This window comes from Chenopodium album, chromosome 26, assembly GCF_948465745.1.
Source record: "Chenopodium album chromosome 26, dcCheAlbu1.1, whole genome shotgun sequence".
Taxonomy (NCBI): Eukaryota; Viridiplantae; Streptophyta; class Magnoliopsida; order Caryophyllales; family Amaranthaceae; genus Chenopodium; species Chenopodium album.
In genome coordinates, this window is record NC_137859.1 from 3,488,914 (window position 1) to 3,506,452 (window position 17,539).

Genomic DNA, 17,539 nt, shown 5'->3' on the forward strand with positions numbered 1-17,539 from the left:
AGGTGAGGAAAAAAACAAAAAAGTCGTAACAGCAATGATTATAAAAAACCAACCGAAAGAAAGAGTGGGAAAAGGCAATGCAGTGTCATGCTTGAATTTTTTTACTACCAAGTTATTTGGATGGTGAATCGGTGGTGTCTTCACACCTAATTTTGGGTCCCGTTGCAAACAATTGCTAAAAGATGTCTTGACTTAGGGGAGAAAGAGGGGTCAATGGCTTATTCTTATTTGACCTTGTGTCGTCCGAAGAATGATAACTAGGGGTTAGCATAACAAGGTCCCCTTTTTTTAAACCGGACTTATTGTAATAAGTTTCTCAAAATGGAAACCGAAATCGGAACCTGATAAACATGATCATGAAAATTGAAAACTTGAATTGAATTGGAACCTACATTAGTTAACCTTCAACCATAGTTTTCCTCCAAAAAGACAATGATGCCGACAAGCTCGTCTCCTCTTCCTTCACCAACACTCACATGTTCCGATTCCGATTTAGAGTACTCTAATTTTTTGCTCACCCTAATGATAACAGGTCGATTTCTGATGGATTATCAAACTTAGATTTAGTTTACTTTATTTGAACTTAATTTGGATAATTTTTTGTTGAATAACTTGACTTATTTTGTAAATTAAATTTATTTTAGCTTAATTTATACTTGTTCCTTTTTGGATGCTTCTTATGACGATTCATGTTAGTTGATTAAATTATTTTGGAACTAAGATTTTTTGTTATTGTTGTTGTTAATTTATACTTGTTGAACTTAATTATTTGTTTGAAAAGTAAGAAAGTATTGTGTATAATAGACAAATCGTGAGTCCTTCATCAATTAACCTTCAACCATAATTTTCCTCCAAGAAGACAACGATGCCGACACGCTCGTCTCCTCTTTCTTCACCAACACTCACCACCACAATCAATCCCTCCTCATGAACCTGCCTACCACAACCGCCTTTAACATGCATGTGCTGCCATCAACCTTCACTATTTGGTTCTAGAATGAAAGGGAAGGTTACTTGGCTAATTAATTTGGTTCTATATCACATTTCATTGAATGTAGATTAGGAGTTCGAAACCAGCAGCAACCCACAAAATCTGGCACGGTCTACAAAAATTCCTAGATCCATTCTTGGTGACTCTTGTGAGTTTTGATCAGAATGTCAACAATAGATGTAACGATGTCTAAACTTTTTTTATGAGATTCCCAAATTATGTTGTCATGTTGAGTTATACTTTCTTTGCTCTTTTAATACTGCACCATGAGGAGACAAGTTGTTAGAAGGTGGATACAACATATAAAAGGTAAAATATATATAAACTCGAAGTGAGTAAGAAATTGTAAGGCTAAAATGCATTAGTAAAGGTATTAAATACTCAGTATTTTGTGTGAAAGGAATTTAAAGAAATTAAGTTTTCTTACAAAGAAATTGTGCAATATTTGTGAAAACTTACTTAGGAGACTATTGGTGCAATGTTTAGGAAACTAAGGTTGTATAACCATATTATTAAAAAAAAAAAACATAAAATAATATTCAAGGGAAACTTTTATGAGTTGCCTATACTTGGACTTGATATAACTAGACAAATAAATAATGATATATAGATTACAAAATTATATTAAAATTGTAAATTCTTCCTTTTTTTTTTTACAGGGTAAATTCTTCTTTAAAACACATAATTGATGCAATATTTAGGAAACGAAAATTGTTCATGTATCTTGACCCGAGCTAGATGTCATCAGCCAATTAATTATAGGATAGATTTATCAAATCAACACATCGGATTAACTTTTGTCAACTTTAATCTATCCAAAATTCCTTAATTTGAGTTGGAATTTTCCTTAAGATTGCCAAAACACAAACTACCAAAACACAATGCGCCACGTCCTAATAACGTCAGCCGAAAGAAAAGGATAACGAAAAATACACTACTTTCCATATTTTCCCCCCTTTTTTCCCAGCAAATACCATAAAACGCTGCGTTTTTACCTTTTTATTACTGCCCAAGCAACTTTATTTATTTCCATTTTTAAAAAATCAAAAATAAAAGTAAAAATATAAATAGGCTTAGAAGTTACAACCACCTTGGCTCATCTCCTGTATGGAAGGCGACGAAATATCCCACACTCTCATACACACTCTTTCTCTCTCTTCAACGTCTGGTGAATTGTGATAAAGTAAGTTTCTTCGATTTCTACAATTTCTAGGGTTTTTGATTTTTGTCTAGGGTTTATGATTTCGATTTCTATAATTTATACTCTTTCTGATTTCGATTATCAAGCTACACTGATTTTTTTTTTTGAATTTTTTTTTTGAAGTTTTTTTGGGAAGGTTTTTGGTAGTGATTTTGTTAGGTGAATTGGTAGTGATTGGTATGATTGGTGATGAAGATGAAGGTGAAGAAATCGTTTCGAGAATCTGTTAAAGCTCTTGAAGCTGATATTCAGCACGCTAATACTCTGTAATTTCTATAATCTGTCATTTTTTTTATTTTTTTTTATTTTTTTTTATAATTTGATTATGATTATGTTAGTTTGAATTTGATTGTGTTTTGTTATGTAAGCTTGAATCTAGTTATAGAAATAATTTGAATTTTTGTGCTTGAATTTTGTATTGCTTGATCGATTTCTGTTATCTGTCAATTGTAGTTGCATGGATTGATTGTGATAATATATAAAATAGAAATTGCAGAATTTTGATTGCAAAATCTTTGCTGATTCTATCATACAAGTATATATATCAAATCAGTTCGTATGAAGGTAAATTTGATGTGTCTTAATGTTTAATTGGTGAATGCATGTGTAATTTCTTATGGCAAAAATGATGTTAAATTCTTTATTAAGCTGGATTTTGGAAATTGATCGACAATCTGGGTTGTTTGCAAATATGAGGTTGAAGGGTAGTATGATAGACTGGCTTAAAATTGATTTTGTTGCGAAAAAAGAATGACATGTTGAGCTAGCATAGCAGCCACTGAGGTACATTTGCCTCTACAGCTATTTATTGAATTTAATTATTGTCGTAGTTTGCGCAATTCACTGATCCTGTTTGGTGGTGTGGAATTGGCAACTTAGTGCATCAGGACTTCAGGAGCAGAGAGGGGTGTGTTGACAAGTGTAGTTTAAATGCGAGAAAATTTATCTATTGACTATTTTCTGGAAAATAAGCTTTTAATGGAATTTACATGTGGAAGCAAATACCTTATATCTAATACCTCATGTTGTAAAGAAGCATTTTGTGTGTTTGACACGGGATCTGAATCCATCTGATAGTGAACTAAATGTAATTTATGTTCTGATTTTGAGTGAGTTTTTTTTTTTATTTAATTTTATTTAATTGTTGATTTTATGAACCAAATAACTGATATTCTGAGGCTTTTGTTTTTGCATGCTTGTCAAGTACAAAGTATCTTCTAGGTCTTTGGCATGAGACCACTTTCAATAGCCCAAAGAGGAAAGTGTGTAAAATTATGTTCATTGCTAATTTAAGCTAGACAAGCAAATGAGGCCAGATATTTCTTCCAGAACCCAGTATGTCATAGATACAAGAAGCTGTGACCTGATGCCCATTTCTCCTTAGAATATGATAGAAATGTACTACATATATATGAAGTACCTTCTCTAGGTTTTCCATGCTTACTTGGATGGATGTGTTGAATTCTTGTTCTTGGATTTATTCATATAAATTATGTCATTTAATTGGTCCCATGCAGTGCAACCAACTATGCTCTGTAAGATGCATGCTGAATTTTCAATTGAATTTGTCTCACATCCTCTTTCTTTCTTTCTCTTAGTGCTTCAGGGTACAGAAGACAGCCTGATGGCGCTTGCTTCCAGATGAGACTATCCTACGGCCCAGCAGCTCACTTATTTCTTTTCCTTGTTCAGTGGACTGACTGTTACCTTGCTGGTGCCCTAGGGCTACTCAGAATTCTAATATTTATGGTATATATACGTAGTATCTTCTTATGATCACCTCTTTTCTTACAGAATGTATATCAGGCAATTTAAGGTCAAAATTTCCGAGTATTAAATATCCTTTATGGCTTGTCACTAATTCACAATTTGGCTGATGTGCAGACTTATGAAGATGGGAAAACTACGATGTCTGTCCATGAAAAGAAAGCAAGCATTCGACAGTTTTATGGTGAGTCATAAATAAAGATATTTAGCATACATGCCCAAGTTGATACTCAACATGCAAATGTCTTCTTTTCTCAATTTCTCTAGTTTCCCTTTTACTGCCCTTTTTTTCCCCTTGGTTGGAGGGGTGTGAGTGAGAGTGGAAAAAGTGAGATAGGTAGTCAGTAAGGTTTTGAAGTTAATGAGCTTCTAATTATATTTCTTGGCGTGTTAGGTGTGATTTTTCCTTCCCTGCTGCAACTGCAAACAGGAATTACAGAATTGGACGATAGAAAACAAAAGGAAGTGTGTGCCCAGAGGTATAGAAGAAAAGATAAGTGTGAGAAGGCTGAATCAATGGAGCTAGAAACAGAGATAGAAGAGGAGTGTGGCATCTGCATGGAAATTAATGACAAGGGTGTGCTGCCTAATTGCAACCACTCTCTGTGTTTCAAGTGTTACAAAGACTGGTAAGCTCTCTGTTTTCTTTCTCGCTCATTGGATCTGTCTTATTTTGCAAGCTCTATGCTGAAAGGGGAGAAACCAGTGCAGATACTAGAGCCCTCTACCTCTCTTTATAGCTCATGCCCTAGCCATATGTTTGATCTGCAGTTGATAGTCTTGATACCTTGGATCTCTTTCTACAGTCTGTCTACCCATCTTTCCAGTCTTTTTTTCCTGGATTTATAAAAAAAAAAAAAGATAGTGAGAGAAGAGGGAAAATTTAAGGGGGAAAACTGAACTGAGGGATACTGAGAATTAGGAAACCATACTAATCGCAGTTTCTAAGAACACTCTTTACTTGTCCAGCCAAAAACATCTTTTGAGTCATGAAAGCTAGTATGCTACATTAGTAGACCTAGTCACGTAGTGGCTGTCATGTTGGATATATTGATCAATTGGGAGTGCTCATTCTGTTATTTAAGATTTCAGATCACCAATTCAAGATGTGGGAATCTGATGCTGGATTCTAATGCAGGTCTACTCGGTCTCAGTCTTGCCCTTTCTGTCGAGATTGTCTAAGAGGAGTCAAGTCAGGTGACCTTTGGGTTTACACTGGTGACCGTGATATTGTTGATTTATCAGTTATCATGAGGGAGAATTTAAACCGCCTGTTCATTTTTTTAGATAAGTTACCTCTCGTGGATCCATATCCTGGGTCTACATCCTATGATTAGCATATTTAATTATCACGCTTGTTGGAAGTTTTTAATGTACAGTTAATTCAATATATAATCTAATAGATAGCAATTTTGTGTTTCTTACATTCTCATTTTGTCTGTCTTTTGCTTGGTTTTACATGAAGTTCTTATTTTCTATGATTGTCAGAGTAAAATTAATGGTGGATGGAATTTTGTTGGGCAGCAATATGGGATATGGTTGGAAGTTCTTGCAAGTGATTCAATGTATAGGGGAAAATGACTTGATTAAAACAGTAACCAAAGTACTCTCTTTTGTTGAAAGTTAATACCATTATACCAGTTTTGATCATTATTTTTTGGCAACTTCTAGCATAAAAATCAGATTTCCCCTGAATATTTTGAGGACTTCAGTTATTTACATCTGTATTATACCAACACCCCTATATGTGAGATATTAAGCACAAGGATCTGGTTTACTTTAAAATTTTCTGCTTTCAGTATCAATTACTTGTCATTGGAGTGTTATATGTTGTTATTGTAAGCAGTAAATGCTGCCTTCACCCTTGCATAAAATCGGCAGCATCATCAGGACAAGCTCCTGAATAGATTAAACTGAGCAAGTTGTTCTCCAGATCATACCCAATGTGGACATTCCTCTGCTGGTGAAATCCTAGTAGCGATACCTTACCCTCGCTTTCTTTGAGCCTGATCATAGCCAGGCAATATAACCCTGAGTGTCTTATCCATAAGTTTGCATCACATAACATGTAGTCAAGGCCATTAAAGTGGAAAACCACCTCTGGAGCATCACTGATATCCCTGTAACATAACTCGAAGTGCTCAGTGCTCTCAGGGGTTTGCCCAGACATGAAATCCATGATAACACTTACCAAGATATCAAAAGCTTCAGCTCGAAGCATTGTATATGAGGCCCCTGAGTCAATGATGAATCCGACTTCTGTTCCGTTCTTATCTATAGATTTCTCGAAGATCCCATCTGGTAGGTTGACTTCTGTTCCGTCCACACTGATCCCTGTTAGGTTTAGGTAGTAGAGGCCATAATCATTGGGTAACAGGGGTGTTGTCATCCCAACATCTGATGTGAATGCTCCAGGCCCAAAGTGTGCTACCCCCCGTATGTGTGTCCCATTGGCGAACACATAGTGAGAGAAATGAGAGACAGTTAATTGTCGAATGAGGGAGACACTATTGTTGCCTACACCTACAACTCCTGGACTATGGCTTTTATCATGGTTGTCATGACCGCAACCAAAAACCATGTTGCTCAAGGTCCTTGAGGTATTCTCAGCTGATAGAATTAGTGTTTCCGTCGAGACTACTCCTCTTGATGATCTGTCCATGTAGGAAGTATGATAGACGCAGAAGGGAAAATCAGGGTCTTCAGTTGTAGAGCTTCCACATGAATGTCCAGGTGCCATAAAACAATACTCTTGGTCTTTACATTGGATTTGTCGGTAGGTAGATGAGTTTTGTGGGTTAAAAATTGGATAGTTTCCTTGCTTATAACAATGAACGCAAGGGCGACATTGGACCCAGGTAAAACTACTTCCAGTATCAAAGATACCGTAACTATTGAATGCAGGTGTTCCCATGGTGTATTTCATAAGCAAGTTCCAGCCTGAAACTGGGGCTGCTACATAGTCTTTTGTCAATGTATTGAGTTGGCTGAAGTAGCGGCTTCGTGCTACAGAGGTGCGGACTCCATCCTGTATGTGCTTCTCTCGCGTGTAGTTGGGGTCATAGAAGGGGGATTCTGGTGAGCTACGATGGATGAGGGATGCTGAGAACATGATATCGCCATTTCCTGGTGGATTGAAAGGGGGTTCTGCAGGAGGATATAATGATGAGGTGGAACACTGATCAAGGGATATGATTAAGTTTATAATCAGAAAGATAATGGAGAAGAACATGATGAATTTTGATGGACAATATAAAGCACTGTGAAAAAATGCATGGAAGCATTTAAATTTATGATGCTATTTTAGTGTAAAAATCAGTTCTTTTTTTTTTAATAAGGGGCACACTCTTGTAAATACACAACAGATATACTTGCTATTCAGTAACTTTGTTCATCATTGAAAGTTTGCTGGTGTATTTAATACAACAATCTTTTTAAAATCCAATCTCTTAACCAGAAAAAAATAAAAAATAAATAAAATTAAAAGGGGTTGAACTAATTAGTTCTGTAAAACATGAATTCACAAAAAGAACCATTTTTCTGATTCTTGGATAACAGAGTTAAGTTGGGTTCAGTAAGCTTTGAAAGTCTTGATGAGAGAAGTTTAGATATGAACATATTCATATAGATTGCATGTCTTGTCTACATTTATAATCTCTACTCTTAACAAAATTTGAGGATAGAAAAGTTAGAAAGACATCTAATCATAAGTTATTACTATTTTAGGAAAGGTGACAACTTTTTTTGGAGATACTAAAACAGTACGTGTATGTTTGAGTATTGCCTTACATCCCCAGTTATACCATATTTCTGTTATTCTTGTAACACTTAATAAGTAAAGAGTATTTTTCCTACATGTTTCTAAAATTTAATTAGCACTCTCATTTATACATCATGTTTTAGGCATGAATGATCCTGCTTTAAGAGCCCTCGTGCTACGCATGGACCAAGCCTTCTGCTAACAAGACAAAAGTTACAACAAACTATAAAAATGAAGTTGCTTTAGAAGTATTTGCATCCACTAAAATCTTACCCCTAATTTTATTTTTTCAAAGAAGTCAATACCTTATCATGAAAACTTAATTGTAGCTTTACATTTGCCTTGTTTTTAATCATCTACTTGTATTCTGATCATTTCATGTAAGAACTTGTGTGCTTGATACAGTTTGCATCCAAGGCAGTGAACAATGAGATGTTTATTCAGGAATATACGAAAAGGATCGAATGGCTGAACTGATCATTTGCACATCTGAAGACTTCATTGTGAAAAGTCTGTATCGCTTCAGCTGCAGACTGTGTAAAACTTTCCGTTAATACTATGCTCCATGTTTCTGTTTCTCCTGCATATGTAGTAGAAACAAGACAGGTTATGAGTTCCAATTAGTGTGCAACAAAGCCACTTTGAACTGGGAAGTGTTGCGAGAAACTTGTTGATATGAAGCTTATTGTTTTGGTTTCAAGGTTCGTTTGTAATTTTGTTTAACAGGACTCTCCCTTGATATAGCAATGGATGCAAGGAAGACACTAGAACCAAAAGGTGCATCCTGTGTTCCCATGGAGAGTGTGAATGTGTGATGGATGAAACGTGCTGACAACGAAGGTGGTGGAGGTATGCTTAGTTTTTGTTAATCAATTTATCATGCATTGATATTATAGTGGACTCAAAGATTTTTAGAATATTGAAGGGAAATATGATATAGTAGGATGCAATGTAAATTTTTTGACTGAATGATCAATTAACAGATGCAATGAGGTTCCTTAAAATTAGTTTAATTTTTTAATGTGTTTGAAACCTATACTATGCTTAATGAGTTCTTAAAGGAGCGAACTCTGTATTAGTTATTTCAGGACTGCACTTCTTGCTGTAAATGCTTATTAAACTGATTAATTGAGCAATAAGTATTCAGGAAAATAACTCAGAAAACAGTTAGAACTGAACAAGTATGATCCGGCCTGATATTCTCGGCTGGATCACCTAGCCATGGCCTGGACCAGACCACCAGCTATGCCACAATCAGGTATGGCAGAGATAAATTATAAAATCCACACTTCTGTCATACTGCCATAGGTAGGAGCCTCAGGCTCGCAATATCAAATTCATGTTATTATAACTATGACTTGTATATATACATAAGAATTTTATTCTAGGACAAGATGCAGTTATTTCTCGTTTATGTTTACATTAAGAGTAATTATATTACGATTCCAAAGTATTTGGCTAGGGATTTTTATTTTCTTTTTCCCATACTAACAGTATACACCCAACTATCTGCATGTTTAACAATCTTCTCTGCAGGGTGGGTATCTCTTCTAGTATAAAGCCTGATATTATAGAATAACCTCTTTTGTCTGCAAGTTTTTCATTATTATCATCGACTATTTAGCACTTGATTCTTGTAATTCTCTCCCACCATAACGTCTACTTCTTTGCTGGTACGACATCAATGCCTCTACAAACTCCTGTTCTCCAAAATCAGGCCAAAGAGCCCTCACAAAGAACAGCTCAGTGTAAGCCAGTTGCCAAAGCAAGAAGTTACTGACCCTCAGCTCACCACTAGTCCTTATCAACAGGTCAGGGTAAGGATACTCAGTACAGTTAGTCTCGAGTTCTTGTTCAATCAACCCTTCATCAATCTCTTCCACTTCCACAACACCGTCTTTCACTTTCTGAGCAATGTTCTTACAAGCCTGTATGATGTCGTATTTTCCACTATAGCTAACCGCAACAATTAGTTGGAAGTTTGTGAAATCTTTTGTGGTTTCTTCTGCATCAGCTATCAATTTTTGTAAGGATTTGGGCAGCTTGGAAGTGTCTCCGATTACTGATATCCTGATACCTTGCCTGTTCAACCAAATATTATTAGCCAAACAATGTCTTATCTGATACATATTATTTTTCTTTTTCGTGGTCTTAAATTTCGATAAAATTCAGCACTAGTCTCTATCTACAATCGCGAAGGTGATGACTTTGACAATGACGACAATGATTGGAAGTGGCTAGATCGTCGAGACTCAAGAGAGAAAAGAAAGTTCTAGTAGTATGTCATTTAGATGCTAAGACAAAAGGGTCTTAATCCATAAGTCTTTGTATTAGGTGAGAGCAATCTAGGGCAGGTAAGAACCAAAAAAAAAAAGAGAACATTTTAAAAACTCTGTACTAATATACTTATTTGGCCTGGTGAACCACAATCTTTTTTTGAGGATAATATGAGTTCTCTGCTCAAATAATCTTGTTCGATCACGAAGAAACTATCCTAAACCGTCTATAAAATGAGACACAAAGCTTGATATCTAGCTTTGAAATGAGACACGAATCGTATTAAATTGATTTTGCACCTAATTAATTAATTTGTTTTAGTAATACAGAGTAGAATCCTATTGATAGTCAACATATTGAAATTAAACTCAATCAAATCATCCATAATACATAATTTAATTTCCTGATCAACATGTGGGGAAATGAAACAACATATGACTTGTAGATCCTACAAATGAACAAATTTCAAACATGATTTGAGGACCTACCTGATAAAGTTGTCTAATTCAGATTTAATTCCTCTCTCAAACAAGCTCATTAAAAAATCAACTTCAACCTGCATTTGGAAAAACCCATTAATTTTGGTTAGTTGCAATTAGTCCAAAAAAATCATAGTACGAACAAATTTTAACATCCTAATATACAAAACAAATTAATAATAACAAACTAATATAAGAGAGTCGGATGTACACAACCTTAATCTCAATCACATCGAGTTTGTTTTTTAGTTTCTCCTAACCATCAATTTCATTTTCATGTACAATTATACGATTCCACAAGTAATGAATTTAAAAACACAACAAACATTAAACCTCAAAAAGGAAAGACATTTAATTGAGCATTTCTGTTTTAGTTAATTGGCACGTTTTTTTACTTTAATGACACAACATTTGTCTTAATCATTAAAATGACTAAATCATCAATAAGTACTAAGTAGACATTAAATAAAACAAATCAAATAAAATCCCAAATTAGCATACATAAAATGAGATCAAATTTCACTCGTTTTAACAGTGCATAATCTAAACGTGTCATCTACTACCTCCGTTAAATGTTATCAGCATACATAAAATCGAGGCAACTAAGTGAGCAAAAGGATAAGAAAATACTGACTTGTGGGCGAACCCAATTATCATAGGAAAAGGCAAAGACAGTAAGAACTTTGACACCCCATTTACCACACAACTCCACCATCCGCCTCAACGACCTCACCCCTGCTTCATGCCCTGCACCACTGGGGAACCCTCTTTGCCGAGCCCACCTCACATTCCCATCCATTATCACCGCCACGTGCCGCGGCATCGCTTCGTGCCGCAGCCCTGGTGGCAGCTCCTCTTCCACCGCCACGGCGGGTCCCATAGTGGGAGCCGCCGAGGCTGTGGCGAAAGGAAGCTTATTTAATTTAGAGAAAGAAGTAGAAGAAATTAAAGGGTGAAATTGTAAGAAGAATTGATTTGTGGGTTTTTGAGGGTTGGATTTTAGGAGAGAGAAAGTGGTTGTGGGTGAAAGATGGAGAGATAACATTTTTTTGGCTCTGTTTTCTGAAGACTGATGACTAATTCTGTTGGTTGGTTTAATTGGTTGAAAGAATTGTGTAAAATTAGTTGATTTTGCCGCCACATTTAAACTAACACTTTACTAAGGTCAATGTCAAAGGAAGGTGTATTTTTAAGTAGCGTAATTCGTCCAAATTCTTAAATTAAGTGGCTAATTTTTTTCTTTAATTTTTTTAAATTTGATGACGCACTAATTTTCTGAATTTGAGTAACTTCAAAAATTATGCCCACATGTTTAAGGGAGGCGATAATATCATAGCATGTGGTGCAAATTAATTTTATTGCTCCGCATATATTATATTTACTTATTTATACTTATATGAAATTACATACGGAGTAATTTTTAGAACTGCTATGTGATTTTAAATTATGTGTGTGGCAATACATAACTCGTGTAGGTTCCCTTCTTTTCGGCGTGTTTTTGCTAATGAGATTCAGCCACTTCTCACGACTCCATCCAATTTTAACATGGGTCGCATAAGATCTCTTCCTCTTACCTTCTTTAAATTTGACGGTTCAGTAATAATAACAAGAGGTGTCATTCTCCGCGACAACAGTAACAAAGTCATTAGCACACAATGATAGTAACCTTAGTTATTTGTAATCTTTGCTAATCTTAACAAAATTAGAACTGATTCTTATTGTTTCTTTGATCATCGTGTACACGTTCGATAAAGTAGGGTTTTGTCTTTTGTATTAGTTTTACAATTAAAGAGAGTAAGGTAAATTGCACGCCAATGTTATGGTAAGAAATAATAATCAATCCCATAATTATTTGAAATAAGAAGGAAAACTTTAATCACTTGAGTTATCTCTCTTCTAAATACTTGGATATGGGTGTTTGATTGTATATATCACGTAGCAAAATTCTTTATTTGACAAGTGAGGTTGTGGGGCCGAGCCCTCATGAATTTTGGGAGGTGCATTTTAAATGACCCGTTATCTTTGGGCCAAGGATAGTTGGGCCATATGAAGCCCAGTGTTTTATTGGGTAATATAAACTATAAACATTGAGTGTTTTTTTTTTCTCTCTCGTAGGTAAGGGAAATTAGAAAGTGTACTAATGTTTTCAAAAAAAAAAAAAAAAAAAAAAAAAATAGTGTACTAATTGGTGCTAGGCTTTTGCTTTGATAAACCCAACACTAAGTGTCACAACTTCTTGGTCTAATTAAGGAAAATTAACCTTATTTACTTCTGAATGTACGAGAAACATCAATAAATTAAATTTTTATGTATAAATGACTAAGGATCAAACAATGTGGTAGGCTAAAGATAACATATTAGATAAAATAGTGAAAGGAAAAGTTACCAACTTTGGAACGACGCCAATTATCAAAGGAAAAACCAAAGATGGTAAGAACTTTGATGCCCCATTTTGAACATAAACTCATCATTCGTGTTAAAGATTAATGTCCTGCAACATGGCCTGCACTCCCATGCAACCCTCTCTGCCTAGCCCACCTTACATTCCCATCCATAATCACTGCCACGTGTCATGGCATTGCTTCTCGTCGTAGCCCTGGTGGGAGCTCCACCTCCTCATTTGCCAAGGCGGGTGGCCATCCCACGTCCGAGGTGGTGGAAAAAAGCTTGTGGAATGATCCTTTCATAGGAGGTGATGGTGGGAGAGAAATGTGCAAGTGTGAAGGGAATGGGGTTGTGGTAGTAAGAGGGTTGTGAAAAGAAAACATTATTGAATTGCTACGTTCGTTTAATTTAGTAGTTCTTGTTGCCTTTTCAATTGATGAACTAGCTTTTTTTTTTTAAGAATAGAGCTAGGTTATAGTAGAATTAGTAGTACAAGTTTTATTTTTAAAATAATCTATACTTCTATACTTATATACTCCCTCCGCTTTTAAATACTTGCTCCACTTTCTTTTTTCGGCCGTTTTTAAATACTTGCTTCATTTCCTTTTTTGGAAAGGTTTTACAATATTTAATTCATTTCTCCCACTTAGTGGACCCAACTACTCTCTCTCCTCTTATTCTTCCACTACTTTTGCTTTTTACAATTTTTTTATTCTCTTAAGTACCCCATTACCTCCATATTTTATTACTTTCCCCAATTTCTCCTAAGACTCCGCGCATGAAGAAATGGAGCAAGTATTTAAAAACGGAGGGAGTATTAAAAAGCGTTCCTAAATCAGAATAACATGACATGTCACCTTCACAACATGTATTAGGTTTGCATCTAACAAATGCTTATAACAAGACTTGAACTCGAGACCAATAAATCTTAAGTTATAAGTCTTACCATCTTAGCCATTTAATAATTGTGTTTTTTCATCCAACAAAATTATATTTAACTTAGATAAGGTAATTGGTGTTTTATTATACTATTTGTTTTCATTATGCAATGATTGAGTTTGACTACTAAAAAATATTTATAGCAAGACTTAAACTCAAAAGCAACAAGTAAAAACTAGCAACCCGGGGCATCGCCCGAGCCACACACTAGTTATACACCAATTTAAGTTCGTATGTATTTTATATTTGTAAATAGCACAGTTGTCTGTGTATTTATTTATATAATTAAGTGATAATCTTGACTTTTATTTGCATGATAAATGTTTGCAATGCAGTACAAGTTTTATATTGCTATTCATTAAATCTTCATAATGAATCAAATCAATGTAGTAGAATTATATTAAATTGCTTTTTAATTTGGTACAATTTATGGATTTTTTATGGACATGGTGAGCTCAAGAAGCTAAGAGGCGGATCGAAGGCCATGCATGTTAATTGTTAATCATCTATCTTTCAAAATTGTTACTCTTGGATGTCATTGTCATTTTTAAAGTTTTGAGTATGTGATGATACTTGTTTTGATAATAATCTTTCTAAGTATTAAGTACTTTAATTGTTTCTTTCCAACTGGATGTAAACACGTAAGTAATTAATGGTTATGAAGTATCATTAATTAGTTAATTACAGTACATTATATGATTATAATTCCATTGAGCACATGGTAGGTTTTGTGATTGTGAAAATGTTGGTAATAAACGTTTGATGATTTTATAACAAAAGTTTGCAGATGCTCCGATCCTAACTTTGACATAGATTCGGGTGTCTAACACAACACTCCGTATTAAATTTCATAATTTCATTCATTCACTCTATCAAATATTAGCCTTATTGACTTGAGATACAGTGTTCCGGCTTTTACATGGAATAATGGAAGGGAAGGAACGAAACTAATTAGGGAAAGGCTCAATAGGGCACTAGCAAACGCCGAATGGTTAAAAGTATACCCTCAAAGACAGGTATATCACTTGGCTCGAACTTATTCTGATCATTGCCCTATTATGATTGATACATGTTGCATTACTCATAATGGTACTTATCCGTTTAGATGCAAAGAGGCTTGGATTGAAAACCCTAGTTTTGACAATTTTTTTAAGCATGCATGGGAAAAGGGAAATAATTTTTATGAGTCTGCTATGAATTTTACTAATGATGTTAGGCAGTGGAACAAATTCGTTTTTAATGCAAACATTCAGAACAAAAATCGGCTTATTGCTAGAATTCTTAGCTTGGAATCCAAAAAGTACTCAGTGAAAGACACTCATCCTTTCTTATTAATCTGGAAAAAACTCTATTAATTGAGCTTAATGATGCGCTTAAATTAGAACGTATTAAATGGGCACAAAAAGTTGGGGTAGATTGGAGAAAATATGGGGATTGGAACACTAGGTACTTCCATATTTTAGCCAAATTAAAGTAAAAAATAGTAGAGGTAAGATTCTTAGTTTAAAAGATGATTCGGGTAGCTGGATTGACGATCAGGACAGGCTTAGGTTAATGTGTGTTAATTACTTCAAAAAAGTGTTTATGTCTAAACAGATTAGCCAACCTAGGAGGGTTGTTAATTTCACTCCCAAGGAAGTAGTTAATAATGATGATTTGGTGTTCCTATCTAGTGAGGTTAGTATCATGGAGGTTAAAAATGCTTTATTTTCTATGGCTCCTATGAAAAATCCGGTTCCGGATGGTATCCAACCTAGGTTCTTCCAAAAATATTGGGATGTGGTGGGAAGTTCCATTGTTAATCTTGTAGCTAATTGTTTTAGGGATGGAAAAAATTCCGGATTATGTTAATAAGTCCTTTATTTGTCTAATTCCTAAAACAGAGCAACCGGAAACTATGAATGATTTTAGACCTATAGGGTCATGTAATTCTATTTATAAAATCATAACTAAAATTGTGGCTAATAGATTTAAACCTTTACTAGCTTCATAGAAGGAAGATCTATCGATGAGAATATTCTAGTCATAAAGGATTTGCTCACTTTTTTAAAAAAGCTAGCAAAAAACACCTTATGGCTTTCAAAATCGATATATCCAAAGCCTATGATAGCCTAGAGTGGGGTTTTATTAGGGAAACTTTAATGAGTTTAAATTTCCCGACTTCCCTTGTTAATCTTATCCTAAGTTGTATCACTACTCCGTCCATTTCCATATTATGGAATGGGGAAATTACGGATAGCTTTACTCCTTCTAGAGGGATTAGACAAGGGGATCCCCTTTCCTCTTATATTATTGTTCTTTGTCTTGAAAGATTATCTTTATTAATTGAACAAAAAGTGGGGGAGGGGCATTGGGAACCGATTAAAATTGACCATGATGTTAGTATTTCTCACCTTTTTTGTGCCGATGATGTGTTTATTTTTGCTAAGGCTTCCGTGAGTAATGTTAATGCTATTACGGAGGTGCTCCTTGACTTTGGTTATAAGTCCGGATTGTTTATTAGTCCTACTAAATCCAAAGTGATCTTCCCCCTAAAAATGTGCTTATCCCTCAAAAGAACCATCCTTAGGTCTTCCAATATTAAGGGTGCTCCTTCCTTCGGGAAATATTTGGGGGTGAATATTAGCTCAAATAGACTTAGAATCGCGGATTATGTTGATCTCCTTAATAAAACTAAAAGTAGAATCAAAGGATGGCAAGCTAAGCTTCTTAATATGGTCGGTAGATGCACCTTGATAAAGTCCGTTCTTAATTCCTATCCCCTTTATGTTATGCAAACTACTTTCCTTCCTAATGCTATTATTGAGGAACTTGAAAGAAGTTGTAGGCGTTTTCTTTGGAATAAGGTGGACAAAACCCACTACCTTCCTAGGACTAGTTGGGAAAAGGTTAGTCTTCCCTTGGGATTAGGGGGTCTTGGAATGCATAACCTTAAGAATTGGAATCTTGTGTTTATGGCTAAGCTTGGGTGGAGAATTATTAAGGAACCGGATAAGCTTTGGGTCAAAATTCTTCGTGCTAGATATTTCAAAAGATCGACCTTTCTTAATTGCAGGGGCGGTTCTAGGCCGGAGCGTGGTCGTCGACGGAACAGGGCCCCAAATTTGAGGGGCCCCAAAATTCAGATATATCTAATTAAGTTGGGTATAATATCATAAGATTATAGTTGGAGTATTGGTTAGAACACTTGTGCTTTGTGTATGAGATTCGGTTTTAAGCCTTAGGGCCAGCAAATTTTTTTTTTTTTTTTTTTTTTTTTTGGGGAAATAAAGTGTAGTGTACAGTTGTATGCGGTTGTGAGTGTCAGTCAAATTTAATGAACTAAGTTACTAACTTTCTCTAGAATTCTCCGCCCAAACCTTTCCTCTTCTCAAATATTTTTCTCCAAAATTTTTTTCAATGTATCATTCTATTTCCCAAAAACACTCTATATTTTCAAGATTAATTTCACACTTAACTATTAAAACATCTTGTTTTCAACATTTTTAATTTACTTTTTATTAGTATCTTCAATTATTCAATTAACCCACAAATATTTCATCTTCCAAAATAATTTTGCCCATATTAATTCATAATTTCAATGGTTAAATCTAGCAATGAAGTCAGTTTTTAGTTAGCTGGCCTTACTGGAAGCATCTGATTCTATCAATGAAGTCAGTTGGCTGGCGATCTTTTTCAGTTGGAACAATCAAACTTTGATATTTTGTAGTATGATTTGTAACTTGGATGTTACGAAGTAC

General features: G+C 35.0%; 3 protein-coding genes across 3 annotated transcripts; 1 reads left to right on the top strand and 2 right to left on the bottom strand.

Annotated features, from left to right (window-relative positions):
• The first annotated feature begins 2,100 nt into the window (after positions 1 to 2,100).
• On the top strand, positions 2,101 to 5,385 carry LOC145618697 (E3 ubiquitin-protein ligase AIRP2-like). The gene is made up of 6 exons (XM_081673474.1): positions 2,101 to 2,174; positions 2,316 to 2,458; positions 3,791 to 3,941; positions 4,077 to 4,143; positions 4,354 to 4,588; positions 5,098 to 5,385. The coding sequence occupies exons 2-6, from the start codon at positions 2,382 to 2,384 to the stop codon at positions 5,294 to 5,296; spliced, it is 729 nt and encodes a 242-aa protein (XP_081529600.1). The 5' UTR covers positions 2,101 to 2,174; positions 2,316 to 2,381; the 3' UTR covers positions 5,297 to 5,385.
• A 418-nt stretch (positions 5,386 to 5,803) lies between these two features.
• LOC145616249 (aspartic proteinase CDR1-like) lies at positions 5,804 to 7,191 on the bottom strand. Its single transcript, XM_081670946.1, has one exon. It carries the CDS (start codon positions 7,189 to 7,191, stop codon positions 5,818 to 5,820), a length of 1,374 nt encoding a protein of 457 aa, XP_081527072.1. The 3' UTR covers positions 5,804 to 5,817.
• A 1,557-nt stretch (positions 7,192 to 8,748) lies between these two features.
• On the bottom strand, positions 8,749 to 11,587 carry LOC145618237 (dehydrodolichyl diphosphate synthase 2-like). The gene is made up of 3 exons (XM_081673010.1): positions 11,110 to 11,587; positions 10,485 to 10,552; positions 8,749 to 9,801 (listed from the first exon to the last, which is right to left on the bottom strand). The coding sequence occupies exons 1-3, from the start codon at positions 11,518 to 11,520 to the stop codon at positions 9,336 to 9,338; spliced, it is 945 nt and encodes a 314-aa protein (XP_081529136.1). The 5' UTR covers positions 11,521 to 11,587; the 3' UTR covers positions 8,749 to 9,335.
• Positions 11,588 to 17,539: the final 5,952 nt, after the last annotated feature.

Bases quoted from the DNA above. Each gene is read 5' to 3' on its own strand.
- LOC145618697 (XM_081673474.1), top strand. From the start codon at position 2,382: ATGAAGATGAAGGTGAAGAAATCGTTTCGAGAATCTGTTAAAGCTCTT. The intron at 3,942-4,076 runs GTATATATACGT...GCTGATGTGCAG, and splicing joins TCAGAATTCTAATATTTATG to ACTTATGAAGATGGGAAAAC. The intron at 4,589-5,097 runs GTAAGCTCTCTG...ATTCTAATGCAG, and splicing joins TTCAAGTGTTACAAAGACTG to GTCTACTCGGTCTCAGTCTT.
- LOC145616249 (XM_081670946.1), bottom strand. From the start codon at position 7,191: ATGTTCTTCTCCATTATCTTTCTGATTATAAACTTAATCATATCCCTT.
- LOC145618237 (XM_081673010.1), bottom strand. From the start codon at position 11,520: ATGTTATCTCTCCATCTTTCACCCACAACCACTTTCTCTCTCCTAAAA. The intron at 10,553-11,109 runs GTCAGTATTTTC...TTCCAAATGCAG, and splicing joins ATAATTGGGTTCGCCCACAA to GTTGAAGTTGATTTTTTAAT. The intron at 9,802-10,484 runs GTAGGTCCTCAA...TTGGTTGAACAG, and splicing joins GAATTAGACAACTTTATCAG to GCAAGGTATCAGGATATCAG.